General features: G+C 42.8%; 1 protein-coding gene across 2 annotated transcripts in view; it reads right to left on the reverse strand.

The window, feature by feature from the left end:
- Nucleotides 1-15,678, reverse strand: part of akap12b (A kinase (PRKA) anchor protein 12b) — a 38,740-nt gene that overhangs the window by 17,020 nt on the left and 6,042 nt on the right. Inside the window, exon 2 of one of the 2 annotated variants that reach the window (XM_079291364.1) lies at nt 4,642-4,717. The exons of the other annotated variant lie outside the window; for it this stretch is intronic. Coding sequence (XP_079147490.1) covers nt 4,642-4,717 — 76 coding nt within the window. The remainder of the gene's footprint in view (nt 1-4,641; nt 4,718-15,678) is intronic. 2 annotated transcript variants of the gene reach the window in all.

Raw genomic sequence — 15,678 nt, forward strand, 5'->3', positions numbered from 1 at the left:
CTTAAGTGAAGGGAGAGGTCCCTTCCACAGGCATGACGAACGTTTTGGCAACATGGCTACAAATGTCCATCGAGCCGAGCCTGAGTCAGTCCATCCTGGAATGAAATCATGGCCACACACACATGAATACACACACACACACACACAGGCACACACACACACACACACACACACACACACACACACACACACACACACACACACACACACACACAGGCACGCACAGGCACGCACAGCCTGCAATTTGTTCAACTCTAAAAGTTAACACCTGTAACCAAAAAAGAAATAAAACTGTAGCAGAGAGACGGAGACTCGAGTGAATCATTTCTAACAATTCATGACACACTTGGGATCTGTCTGATGTTTTGACACACTTGGACTGCTACAGTCCTTGATTTCATTGCTGATTAAAACATCTGCACTGAATAATATTATTGATTAGTCTATAAAATGTCAAAAACTGTCCTTCACAAGTTCCAGAGACTGAAAAACCTAAAGTGACATAACCGTTTCTCATGACATGACAGAGAAACATTGCAAAATTCCCCGTGAAGACGTTTTATTTGATAAACTAACGTATTAAAGTATGTATTCTTTCTGTCTACAACGGTTTGAGTAATCGTCCAAGCACAAGTAAAGCGAGCAACAGATGTTCTTTGTTCTTCTTTTGGACCGACATCTTACAGTTCTGACACTGACTTGTGCGCAAAGTTGAATGAATCAATGCAAAGAAATGTATTTAATATGGTGAACCGCACCCATCTGATGAAAGATGAAACAAGCAGAAATGCAGGATTTGACCGATAAAGAATGTCGAGTGTTGCTACACACCAACACTAACTACTCTCTCGCTCTCAAAACCTCCAGAAAACTTCATCTGTCCTCTCTTAAAGCCTGTGAGGCATCTGGGAGGGACTGTCAACGCTCCGGCCAGTGAATTACATCAGCTATGATGTCAGCCTTTGGGCTCCCACTGCACCTCATACGCCCACACCCCTAAAACTAGCCACTCAAAACACACATGCAGGCTTCGGTATGCACATCTACATGAAGGTAAAACAGCACACGATGAATGTTACGTTACTAATGAGACAAACGTCTTCAAAGATCAACATGGTTTCTTTAATAACACACGATTTAGTCGGAGAGACTGGTTCTATTATGACAATATGTCTCGTTTTGATTTAATGGGTAGGTGCACTTTGTTACAGACTGATGCAATGGCTGCATCATTCATGGCTGGGTGTGAGTTAACGGCTTTCTCGCTACATCCGTCTCTATTTTTACACCTTCCTTTCTCTCGCTCTTTGCTTGCCTCTCTGAAAGGAAACATTTCCCCTTAAAACTCTGCTTCCATGTAATATTTATTGAGTTCCTCTCTGTCTAACTCTACATTCCTCAGCCTAAGCTCTGCTGCCTGGGCTTTCTCAGCCCATCTGGCACTCAAACAAAGTGAACACAAACTTAAAGAATGATTTTCAAACAGTGTCTGAGCCAAATTGTTTCGCCATTTTTATGCAAAAGCAACGGCAAACAGACTCAGTGTTTGTCTTCACAAAAGGGGTCGACTACCGACGGACGCAATGGAAAATGTAACTCCACACCCTCCTCGTACTTTGATAGCGTTTTAAACAAATACTTTCTGTGATTTAATACAAAATTCCATGACAGACGTATATACAGGATACCTGCAGTTCACTTTTAGCACAAACTGGACTTAAACTAATTGACTTTCCTTCTAAAAAAAATGCCCATTAAAGTCTGCAGCGGAGTCCGATATGAGTTTTTACTTCCTTCAAATAACATTAAAATATCACAAATAAGCCGACAGGTGTTGTTTTTAGTGAGTTAGGTGTCTCATGTTGCCTCATGTTGCCTCAAGTTGCTACAAGACTGACATGTTATCCAAGCTGGTGTGTGATGTGTTTGGGTGTGGCGTCCTCAAACTGAAAACACTCTGGGATACCTGATAGAGCAACATTATGGTTGTGTGTTTGTGTATGCCTGTGGATGCACGCGTGTGTGTGTGTGTGTGTGTGTGTGTGTGTGTGTGTGTGTGTGTGTGCGTTTGCTCATGCGTCAGTCTTTTGACGTGCAGTCTGTCTTTTGTTGTTTTTCGTTGTTATCAGAGAGATTCCCCTCTCTTCCTGTCTCCCACAATGCATTGCTGTCTTTATCAGGCTGCACAAGAGGTAGAGAAGTGCTGGGGTGTAAAACCTCTCCATACCTTCCACTTCACTATCTTCTCTCTTTTGCCCTAAAGGGCATCTCCCTTCCTTTCACTCCCCTGCTCTCATTTAATCTCTAGCCTTGACGTTTTTTTCTCAACTTCAGTTGTTTTCTGTTGTTTGTCTCCAGTTTTTAGTCCTTCTTGCTTGTGAGAGCGACAGGTTCGGTGAGGGAATGATCAGCCGGCTGGTTCGTTCGTAGGTCAGTTCAGACTTTAAGGGTCCACTCCGTTCCCAGTTTAATCGGGTAGAGCAGGGTCCAGATGCCACGGCTATCGAGTCTGTGTGCGAGTACGTGTTATACCCAAATGGATCTCAGCAGATCCACAATCAGCTCTCATCATGTGGTGCCAAGAAGAAAAATATCTTCTTTTTAAGGCAAGAAGAGGAGTGTGAACTGTGAAGGGCAGGAAAAACGAGACGTATTGCTTTGTGTGTTCAAAAGGTTTGATTGTATTGACTTGAAGACAATAGGACTTGGTTTTGTGGACATGACATCAAATGGTCGGCCGTCTTTACTTGTGTACCTGTCAGTGCACAAGATCTAACAATTCCTGACCCCCTCTTTTCTGTTCTATATCTTTCCACGTTACGAATTAACTTACAGTAGATGTGCACAGAAGCAACGATTTCAACAACCATATTACTCTCCGTGAGTTCACATGCCACATCAGCGCCTACGCTCTGTATCTCTGCTCTGGAGAAGGTATTGGGTTACTCTATAAACGGACAGAATCGCTTCATTAAACAGCTTATTAAATAGGTTATTTGACGGAGTGGTATGTGACATATCTCTGTGTTTTAAGTAGTGTAGGGTTACCCCTTCCCCTGGGCCATAACATATTATGAAATGCGCAGGTTTGCTTTGTGCGGGGCCCGGGTCACGGCCTGCTAAATATTTAGGGAGGGTGTACAGGCCCCTGCAGCCCTCCCAGATTGAGGGAGATACTATAGAAATGGCAAAGAAAATAAACAAACGTAGGTCTGGAGATAGGAGGGTGCTGTTGCAGATGGACAGTTGCAGGTTGGGGCACATATCAATTTAAGTCAGAGAAAAACATGTTGGCCAGTTAATTACTGGTTAATAATTATCGCAGGTTGCTGATTAAAAAGAATGTTCATTGTGTCCTTAGAGTATCTTCCACAAGACCAAAGACGTCTTCAAATACATTCACTTTATAAACACAAGTTTATAGACTCGTCTACTAAACATGGAGAGAAATGAAGGCTGCCTCTGTGTTCATCAGGTTTGACTGTAATCTCTATTACCGGTATAACAGATTTTGCATCCACATGCAGAATCTCTTGGCAATGGGACAAGATTTTGGGATTGGACATGTTCTGTTTTCTGTTCGTAGTCCAGTAATGGTGACCAATTTGTTCGAACGGGCGTTAGTTGAATGCTGGTAAAAAAAAAGTCAGTGTGGAGAGCAAATGAGGCGGAACGCATTGACCGGAATGCAATCTGGAAATCCACCGGCTATTGTCCGACGAGGAGTTCGCTTTTTATTGGTTTGAAATCAGCTTGCAAAGTGGGTACTTGTGAAACAATCCTGTCGTACACGTCGTCTCTCAACTCCATGTCCAATCTTGCAGCTTTAGCTGCAAATCGGACTTTAAACAACAGCACACGGAAAAGGAAGTCATGGCCCGGATATTTGCTGGCTACACCGGAGCCCGAGGAGTCCAGAGGCTTATCCGTCGTCAGACCGATAGCCGATGGGTTCCGAGATAAATAAAGACACTTTCGAAAGGCAGGTTCAGAGAGAGATCAAAATCAAGTTATTTCTTACATTTGTTTGATAAATTCAAAGTGATATTTCTGGCAGATGCTCACACACATGGATATGATTAGAGCTCAAAATCTTTCTACATCTGTACTGAAGTGAAGCATCACACACAGGCCAAGTACAAATTTAAAAAATGGGTTTTTGTATGCGAGTAGAGATTTACATGCAATCACTTGAAGGGTAAAGGAATAATGAGGGGAACAGGGCGATAAAGAGTATGTTGTGTGTGTGTGTGTGTGTGTGTGTGTGTGTGAGAGAGAGAGAGAGAGAGAGAGAGAAAAGCTCATGTAGGTGTCTCCCATGTTTGACAAAGGGATTATTTGAGGATCAAGTAAATCTTGCAAAGCCATCAAGACAACTGCAGACAAGAATCTGCACACACACACACACACACACACACCTACGCACGCACGCACACACACACACACACACACACACACACTTGACAACTGACCCCACACAAACAAGCTTACCTTTGGCCACTGCTGAAGAAACAGTACAAAATCCCAGAGACACAAACACACACAAACATCCCCTCCCCCACCAACCACAGGAACATCACCCAAAGTCACACACTGCAAATAAACAGTATTGACGGGACAGATACACACATATACACACACCTTCTGCCAGCGTGTTGTCCTCTGAGTGTCCATTCAGACTGGTCATGCTGGAGATTAGTCCATTTTTCTCCAAAGGCTAAAAAAGACACAGAGAGAAGAGACGCTCAAAAAGGTATTTAAAATACAAACGTTTATAAAAAAAAGTGCATTAGCATACACAAGGGTAAATTGGTGGTTTCTTTGACCCATCATGTTTTATGATCCATGAAGCAGCCTGCCAGAATGCTGTCAGATCCTTATAATGGTGCCACTACGATTTGCATCCCTTTTATTTACAGATGAACTTTTTGCCATTGGTGGAAGTGTGTAGTGGCAGACAGGAAGCGGAGAGAGAGAGAGAGAGCGGGGGCAATGGAATGCATAAATAGTTTTTTAGCAGGCGGTAAAATTCATTTTTAACAGACAAAAACAAGCTACACAGAAATCCCTCAACAGACATTGTCATATAACAACATCACAGCAAAAAGGAATATTATAAGAATAATGATCAAAAAGTAATTTTTTCTATGATAGGAATGGTGTGTTAACAAGTAAATAACAGTGTCTGGCTCACAGCACCTTATCAGTCGGATCTAGGTCCTTTCTCTGGTAGTGACCAGCTCCGACTGACAGCCGTACAATGGCAGGCAGGCCAGAGCTTTGTCTGTCCCGGCCAGGGGAGAGGGAACCAGAGCCTCCCCACAGAGCTGCTAATCTAACTAATGGACAACTCAGGCTCCATTCCCATCAGCCCCAACTCCTTCAGGAAAGCCCTGAAAGATGACACCACAGAGGAGACTCTGCCTGGGACAGGTTGGGAGGGACGTACTAAAAGATGAGAAAACAAAGGTGAGAGCTGGTTTATGGAGGGGGGAGGGACGGTCGTCAGCTGGGGGGGGGGATTTAGGGACAGCTACATTTTAAATCCAGTCCAATGTCTGCTTTTGTTTGCAATTGTAGATGTAAATCAGACACATTAACTCCAAAAAACACAATACAACCACATAACACAACCACGCCCTTTACCCTTGTTTAATCCCTTCCAGGCGCTCCAGAAACTCAATGGGCGGTCACAATATAGTTCTGGACAGTTTCCCTCATTTTGCAGCATGAGATCATTTCCATCTGCCTTTAATATTGACACATTTTACTGATCAAAAGAAACACCACACTTGCAACCCATGCACGTGAGCACGCGAGAGCCCTGTAGGACTCGCAAATGTGTCTGCAATTTGCGAGTTACAGTTCTTTGTGAAACAGGACGCTGCCTCTATTTGAGATGTGCATGTAAGGAGTACTAGCAAATTGCTTTTGTTAAACAGGCCCCTGATTCTTTGGGAGCCATTGGCAGGCCTGTGTCAACCCCGCCCAACCCTAGTCTACCTGATGACCGGCATTCCCAGCATTCTTTGCCGTCAGCCCACCTCCCCCAAATCGTCACCCTTTTGACCACTCCTGTCCCTAAGTTACCTAATAATCCCCCCCCCCCCCCCCTGACCCCGTCATAATGCCACTCCTTCTTCTGGCCTTCAAAAATGCTGCTGCTGTCTTCTCACCGCAGCAAGACTCAGGTTCAATAGAGCGATGGCAGAGAGTGCTTCGGGATGAGGACGAATGAGCATCCTGGGTCATTGTATAATCAGGGAACCCAGGATCCATGGGAATTACATCCATATTAGACACGTGAAGTCAGATAAACTGTCTCAGGTGAGATCACTTGCCGGGAAAGACTACAAGTTTGAAAATGACACAAATCTGGTGGTGGTGAATCTCGCTCCTCATCTCTGTATACGGCATAGATAAGGTATAGAGAAGTGTATAAGAAGTGGACGTGGTCATCGGAACGCCACCCTTGGTTTGTGGACTGCCGTTATGAAGCCTCGAGTTCTGGGATTTGGCCGTCACCATCATGGGTTATGACCTTTGCCTTCTTGACTTTTTGCAACTGTTAAACAGAAGTGACGATATTTGGAATGCGGAGGAGTGACGTAGAGACGCTGTTTACGGCTCTGGTAGCTGCTGCGACCTGTCAATCACAGCAAGCCCGCCCTAAAGCATACTCTGCTTAATGGTCTATTTTACTCTAAATGGGACCATCATTTACTATCATACTATAAACTCCCACATTGGCTTCACTCGGCAGAACCGCAGGTTGCCGCCTGGTCGACGGTCAAGACAAGATGGATTGTGGGTAATGTAGCCAGCAGGTTTTGACAAGGAAGAAGAATGCATCGAAATAAAAAAGACAATGTCTCCGGTTCTGCTGCATGGTATCTGACGCCGTTTTTTTTTCCTTTTTCTTAACTGTCCATTGTGAGTCTGTCAATTCTCTTAATTCTCATGTAATCAGGTAAGGAAGGAGGATTTATCGTCACAGGAAGGACCCTAGAGAAATGATTGAGCATGAAAGGCTGTGTTGGTATGAGAATTGCAGTTGTAGTGAACCTAAACTGAACTGACTGCGTTGACTGAGCTGCTCTGAATTCCTTTTGCGAGTTCCCAGACTGAATATTTTGAAGTTTCACTGCCAGTAGTGCATTTTTTTACGTCTGCTTGGTCAGCAGGGTTTGCCACAAAGACTTAAAGACAGACTTAGACCTGCTGGTCACAAAACAAAACATCCGCTCAACAAAACAACAGCAGGGGAAAAAACATTGTTTTGTGTTCTGTCTGGTTTTCCATGCAAAGTTATCTGATTTGATTTATCTTATTGGAAAGCATTTAAGCAGAGCCTTATTCATATTCAGGAGCAACTGTTATTGTTCCATTTTGCAGCATTACTTAACACGTCTAGATAGAGCGGCGTACAGGAGAGATATACCTTCCCTCATGTGCAGGACGTACCTTCTGTATGTGTAGATGTGTGTGTGCTTAGTGATGTGTAAACATGATATTCATTATTCAATTAACCGGTAGCACTAAAGTGTCAACTATCTGTCTACACCTCCTGCTCCTGTCTCTCTTTTAACCTGTTTGAACTCTTTATGTTTGTTCTTGGTCTCATCTTCATTCATCACAAGAGGCTACATACTCACAAAGGATGATTGTATCTCCCTCCGTCCCTCTTTGCAGCCTCTTTCACTCGAGTGTTTACACATTAGGCACTTGGTATCTGTCTGCCAGCAGTCTTGTGTGGCGCTGACGGTAATTGCTGTGTCACCATTCAGACATGTTCATCACCGCTTGTCTTATTACAATGAGTGGCAGACAGGTAAAGCCGAACTGGACAAATACTTGAACGGGTTAAATCATAAATCCTTGATATCAACATGAAAGAATAAGGCTGGTGATATTCGATCATTTTCTTTTTGTCAACGAATCGCTCGAAAATACCAAAATTAACAATGAATTGATCCTACTGGCTGCGTTGCCATTGAGCTCCAATGTTGCCCACAAACACGTCAATGAGCCACATTGTTGCACTGGATGACATGCTATTTCATTATGATGAATGTGGGCACTGTAGTTCATTTTCAATGCTTGTGTATTAATCTGCTACTGAAAATAGTCCCAAACAAGGGATTTTTTTACTCCTATTTGAGGAACATTTACTAAAAACTACATCGTCCAGCTGTTTGAGAAAATCACTGAGCCGTTTTCTAAAGATCGTCAACAGGAACCAACGGGTTTTAGGCTCAGAGCCACAGACAGGAACGTCAAAAGGCAGACCCAGGCATTGATGGTTATGATCCTTTCATGGTATTTGTTGACAATAAGAAAAACATAGAATAATCATAGACCTAGCTTCATAGAAAGTGCTGGAAGATCAGGGTTAGTCACTTGACAGAGCTGTGTTCTTACCGATTCCACCTGTGCTGCAACATTACATTTCCTATATCTGCCTAAGCTAAGGTAGCAACGGGATAATTTGTTCTTGCTCTCAGTTGCAAAAGCATGTGAATACTGACTTTCTCTGTTTTCATGACACTGAGCTTAAAGTTTAGCCCACTACACCAAAGTTATTTCCCACCAACAAGATCTCTTGACAGGCACATTTGGGTAACAAGAGCTGGTAAACTGACTCAAACTTCAACAGACCGATCATATCTTGCTGCCCCACGTAGGGGAGTCTGTGTGCGAAATTGTCTTTCGTGCTATTAATGACAAAAAAGAATACTTCAAAGCCGAATTAGTCAGTCCACTTTGTGCAATAAAGCTTTCAGATAAACTTCAAATCCTGCCCTCCTGATTGTCCACAATGACAATGACCTGCCATTTCAGAATCGGCACTGGAGGAAAGATTAGAGTGTCTCCTTTGTTATGATCTTTTCTCTCACTTTACGACTCTTTCTGCTTCACTTTTATCCTGAATTTATCTTTCATTCTTATTTTCTCTCATGTGCCTCCCTCGTTGAGGCTACTTCCTGGCTGCACCTCTACACTCCAGGAGACAGACGACCCGCTGTCTCCTAAATCACTCCACAAAGGCCAGCGGAGGAGATTTATATCCCCTAAACCAAACACAGAACGCAGGAGGAGGGGGGTTAACGTAAAAGAAGAGGGTGACGCAGCTGGCAAATTACATCTCAAGCGCAGGTCTCTTGTCTATAAGGAGAGGCAGCGAGAAGAGGCAGAACTAATATGCAACCGCTTTGTTGACCTTTGTTTAAATCTGATCCGCTCAAATAAAACAGAATAGCCTTTTTGAGGGTGAAATTGACTTCGGAGCTCACATGGACAAAGACAGCAGGGTCGTTGTGGTTTGTAGCTCGCATTTGCTCCTTTTATTTTGTATCTCTGTAGAGATTTATACAAGCTACTGTCAAGATGGTTTAAAGCCTTTAAAAATGGGGATGGAGTATATTTGAGAATCCTAGTCGAAATAAGCAGCTATCAGATACAGGAGGCTAATATTTTCCAGCTCACCATGAAACTAGCTGTACTTGTCAATCATAACACAGGGCCGCACAACAATGATGAAGCGGGAACAGCGGTCATCAATTCACTGCATCGGGCCGACGTGGTTTGTTGGCAATGACTCAGCGAGGTGCTGATGAAAATGCACATGGTGGAAACTTAACTGTGTAATGCTGATTCAAAGTTTCATTCACGTTTAACCTTGCACAAATGAGAAAAGAAAGTGCTGTGTCACTCGCATTGAATTCTGCCGTCTCAGTGAATGACTTTAAATAACACCAGCAATCACGGCAGGATTGCTCCCAAGTGAACATGTGCACACACGCACGTAAACTCTCAGTAGAAGATAACGGGCTTAAAAACTCTCTGTGGGGCCGTGGTTTGTACGTGACAGTTAACCGAGCGACCTCTGACCCCTAAGGTGTAGACAGAGTCTCACAGCAGACGAAAGGAGGTTGGAGGATGACGCCGTTGGAGGGGGTGACTGGGAGAGGGGGGAGAGATAAAGGCAGAGAGGAGCAGGAGTGAGAGGAGGCGACAGCAGAGATGGCAAGATAGAGAGACAGAGGAGATGAAAAACAGAGCGAGGAGGAGAAATAACGGCAAGAAAGTAGTCCTAATTTTAATGACATATTAAGTTCAATCATCCTGTTGGAGTCTATTGTTAAGGATTATTATTTTTGGTTCTTATTCATTTTTTAACGAGGACGATTTTAACTATTTAAAAAAAGAAATTTTAAAAATCAGGCATAGTAGATTCGGCATTAGAGACTCTATCAAAGCACTTAAAGGAATAGTTCAGACATTTGGGGGATTTGGCTTCGCAATCTTGTTGGATGAGAAGATTGATATCGCTCCTATGTCTGTATGATAAACATGAAGCTACAGCCAGCAGCTTATTACATTTTTGCTCTACATTAAAATCTATTTTAACCTGCATTTTTGCATGCTGGACATAATATTCCAATTAACAGATTGAGCGAGCTCTATCTATAATTTAAGGAGAGCAGTTAGTAAAGTTAGCTTTAACTTCCCCACGTGGATGATGTTTGGCCTATAGTGGCTCAACTTGACCAATAAGCTACTCGAAGCAGGTTTAATCAAATTGCGAGCGGTATTTGCTTATACATATTTCACCTTAGTCTAATGGGAGGTTTCAGGGGCCTGTGTGACCATCATGTCTGTCTCCCTCGCTCTCCCTTCATGTCTCTTCGCCCCTGCCGGCCCCCAATCTATTATGCCTGACCCCCACATTCAGTACATACCAAAGATCAAAGCCTGACAAGAACCCCAAAGAGCACTCTCACTGTTTCCACAATCCTTTAACTCTGCTCAGGTGCTCACACAGTAAGTACCCGTGCTCCTGTGTGTGTGTGTGTGCAGTCCAGAGCAGTTTGAAGCAAAATAAAACGTTAATAATCATAAATCTGTCAACTCTTCCCTCGTGAACACACAAACACGAGCTTGATATGGAAAAAGCTCCCACACTCCCTGAGTGTGTGTCCAAAAGTGAGGCTGCCAACTTCTCTATTAGTTTATCTTTCAATTAATGAATGTCCTTCTTCCAGTCTGGAAAGAGGTGTTCTGCAATTCATCATAAAAAATAGAACTTACCAGCTCAGGATTAGAGTACTCAAACTCAGTAATATGACAGTTTTGAAAGAGTTTTGGCTTCGGCCACCTTGAAAGTCACGAGGGGGTTGCCAAAGTAATATATTCCATCATTGCGTGGGAACACAAGCACACGATTTCACTGGAATCCATCCAACGTGTCACCAACACGACACTGGCTTCCCTAGAGCCACGCTGCTGCACACCTGGATATATTGACTCTTAGGGCCGATGCATTGAAAGGACTCAGTCTCAGAAAACACTTCCAACACAGCACAACTGTTCAAATACTGTGTTATTTTACTGTAACAGTCAGACATGTGGAAGACTTCCAACTGACTTGCTATTTGCATTTAAAAGCTTTAAACTTGCTTTAACAGTCGCCCCAAAATGCCGGTTGACAAAATTGATTCATTTTCATTGATTAAAACTGCATGAAATGATGACTACCGGTACTTAATTTGACCTATTATGTATTAAATGGTTTATGAAATAAAAGACCATCGCGTTGGAAAGAATGCAAAGCTATATATCTTTCTCTGCAATGATAACTTTGTGTGAGAGAGGAAGAGGCCGAGTAGAAAGAAAGAAATACAAACCAAAAGAGTGACCCCGTGGAGTCACACACCTGTTAGCTGCCATTTTAGGACGACGTATCAAACCAGGTTGCCCTCCTCTACCTCCATCAGTGCATCACTAACCCCTTAACCCGAAGTCTCTATACCTCCCACAATTCGTCTGTTTTTCATCACCCCCATCCCTTCATCTGTGCGGCTGCTACACTTGAACAGCAAACGGAGCCAAACAACAACAACGGCCTGCATGCTCGCAGGAAAGACCCCCCAGGACACGATCACAATCAGGCCACACAGGCCAGCGTTTGACCCCAGGGGCCTGCCTCTCTAACTGGGTTGAAATAACAAACCCACCCCCTTCGCTGACCCGCCTGTCGTGAATCTCTAAATATCTCTGAGCCCCGATAAGCATCTGAGCTCCAGAGTCATATGTGAGAAAAGAAGATGACTAGTGCGAGAGAGGGTGTCTGGAACGCATACAAACGCTTTAAGCATGGCTTCAATTAGTGAGACATTTAAACCAGACTGTTATTTCTGGCTTTAGGCCTCAAATTACTTTCAGATTATTGCCCTACTAATGTCTATATGTTTAAAGTATTTGGCACAGAAACAACATTCAGGGTCAAACGCGTCACTTCAACTTGGAGCTGTCCAAATAGTTTGAAGAACAGTTTTTAGGTATTTGTGGACTGTTGGGTGTACGTGGCTGTAAATCAGTGGCAAGAGGGACGTTAAATTAGGTTAAAAATACAATAAATACAGTTAGAGGAAGAGATAACTGGCATCAGTGGATTTGGACACGCTATCTTAAAGGAGCTGTATTCAACACTCATGATGAGAGCCGTTGAGAGGCAATGGAAATGCTCCCACTTGCAGATCTTTTAGCGCCATTAAGTTATTATTGATCAGCACAGAAAATGAAGTCTCACTATGTCGCAACATGATGCATGTTCTGTATTTTTGCATTGTTTTATGATCAAATACTGTTTGGACTTGTATTTGATTACTTAAAGATGCAATTCTATTTATTTCAGTCATACTTTTTTGAAACATTTCAGTCAATAAACTAGCGAACTTGAAGTTTGCGTTAAAGGTTGAAGGTTCAGGGTTGGTGATATTTTTCCTGGATTAATGTAAAGACTGGATAGAAAACAAAAGAAAACACAGAGATGGAGTGAATCCTTATTATCAACGTCAAACAAGTGCAACCTGACAAGCTGATCAACAATTCTCAACAGCTGTGTTTTATGACACTCAACTACACTGTATAAACAATTACAAAATATATATATATATTCTTTCATCATTGCAGTGTAAACCTTGGTATTGCACAATCAAGCCGGTGCTCCACTTTGCCCTAATGGAACCAGCAACCCCTTTCACCTTACATGCAGCCGTTTGATCCATTCTTGGTGTAAACATGTTGATTAGTGCAGCCTTTAGCACAGGAGCAGATATTTACCTGTCAGCCAGACATGAGGAATTTCAGAAGAAATCTTCATCATGTGTTTGTATTACTTTGTTATTTTCTCACATGTTGTGGGTTTCATTTTAACACAGTTAGAGAGACATGTGAAAGAAATCAGCTTCAAATAGAAGTATGTTTTCTTGCCAGAACAACCAACTCCTCAGTGTTCCTTGTCTCATTACTTTCGTTTGCCGGTTTAGCGGAGCAGGAACAGTATGGGCTTTAATACACTAATGCAAGTACTTAGTCCAAACCAGATTTACCGCCTCATGGTTGTTTCCCTTCGCTTACTAGTCAAAATCACTTCATCAGTTTATCCTATTACACATTTGTGTGCAATTATCATTATCAGCATATACCGGTAAATTCTTCAGCTGTAGACAAAAATGTCTCATGTGAGGTCACAGAGACCTTTGACCACCAAAATCAAATCAGTTCCTCCATAAGTCCAAGTGGATGTTTGTGACAAAATGTTCTGCCTGAGAAGAACCGACAACCCAAAAAGAAAATGTATAAAAGTACGCTATGAAACCTGTTGACGTCTGAGCTTCTCTGGGAATTACCGTACAGTGGGACTCGAGGAGGGAAAACTAGGCCCGTAGTCATTATTTCAATAAAGCAGTGAGCAGTTGTTTGCAGTGTAAAACAACAATTCCATTCCCCTCAAATGAGGAAGCAGTGACCGCCTGATTCACTTCAATGTTCCTAATTACCCTGAGACAGCAGGGCATCATGAGACACATGTTACAGAGTCCAACAGCAACAGGACATACAGTAAAGTATGCGCTTTCACTTCCTGAGGTCAGTCACGACTCTTCCAATTACAGATGGAATCTGTTTTGCTGTTCATGCCAGTTAGAGCCGTAAAGTAAATCCTGTGCGCTGACCTTTGTGTACGTATGAGTACTGAGCAAAATGTAAGGTACCTGCATCAAAAGTAAAAGTTCTCATATTATGCAGCAGAATGGCCCCTGTGCGTGTTCTATTACTCTATATTATATTGTTGGGATATTATATTTGATGCATTTATATGTGAACAGCATTCCAGGTTGTATCTGGTTGAATTTTAACCATATAGTAGTTGAATTTACAGTAGCACAAAGCATCATATTCTATATCCTTATTATACCTGCAGAGTAACTTCTAACTGTAGCTCTCAGACAAATGTAGTGCACTACAAGTTACAATGTGTTCCCTGAAATGTGATGGCGTATATGTATAAAGCAGCGCCACATGCAAATACTCAAATAGACAGCTTGTATTGAACTTGAATACATGCTTTTCACCAGTTGTATGTTTTTCAGGTCAATGGGTTTTACTGATATTTGACGGGGATTGTGACATACAAGCGTTTGGTCAACACAGTAAATCTCAGGCACCTCAACTGTAGAGATCAGGGCGGCTCCACCGTCCTGTATGAACATAACCAAGAGAGCAGCTGCACCGAGGCACTGATTCACAGTTTGTCCTTCAAATGCTCCAACTCCCACCAGCACTGTAAGCACACCGGTACAAAACACACACACCCACACACACACACGCACACACACGCACACGCACACATCGTGACCTCACACATCTTCCACTGTGCTCTGTGATGCTGTTAGTGCTGCATCAGGACCAGAGCTGATGAAAAATGGATGTGGAAGAAAAATAGCAACAGAAGGTGAACAAGTTCATCACAGAGGGGACGAGCGTACGTCTTCCAGCCCTAAATAAATGACCTTACGTGAGCCAGAAAACCCAACAATGCCAGGAGAAGGATCTTTAGCCGACAGCAGAGAATCAACTGGATGAGACGTTAGATTGAATGTTGATGTTTTCCTGATTTGTGACCTCTTGTAGTCTTGTTGATGATAACTCTTCTTACTCAACGGCGGAAGTAACACGCCGGAAAATCTATTTCCTTTTGCACTTGTGATATCAAGTGTCATATTTCCGGATACAATTCAAGGGCAGTTTAATACACATCTCAAGTGGATATTGGCCATACTCCAAGTCCAAATGTTGGTGGTCTGGCATGTGAAGCAGTTTGATGACGGCTCAAAACCACCAGAAGTGGTTGTAAGTGTAATTAACAGTAACGGTTCATACTTCCACAGAAAAAACACCTATTTTGTTTTCTTTCTGCTGACAATGACGCCAGATAAGAAATTGCTCACATGGGGTCGATTTTAAAGGCAAATGACCATTTAGTTGTTTAGGTATGAAGGCTTGTTGGACGGTTATACCTGGCTTACTGGAGCAATCTGGGCATTATGTAAGAGCCATTTTGTTTCAGCAGATGCAAGAAGTGACGTCAAACTAAATGGATAAACCTGGACCTGGTGCATTTTCACTCTTGTTTCCACTGAGTGCAGAGCGAAGAGCTAACCGGTGCGAGGAAAGATACGAAGATGAATCATGGAGCGAAAATAGAAGCCGGCGAAAGAGAGTAGAGGGAAAATGGATGAGCAAGTCCACAGAGGCCTGTGATGTCATCGAGGTAAAAATATGCCATTTTGAGCGCAGTGGAGGACTCAGCAGAGACAGAAGGAGACATTCAAA

This window comes from Melanostigma gelatinosum, assembly GCF_949748355.1.
Source record: "Melanostigma gelatinosum genome assembly, chromosome: 19".
In the NCBI taxonomy this organism is placed as follows: domain Eukaryota; kingdom Metazoa; phylum Chordata; class Actinopteri; order Perciformes; family Zoarcidae; genus Melanostigma; species Melanostigma gelatinosum.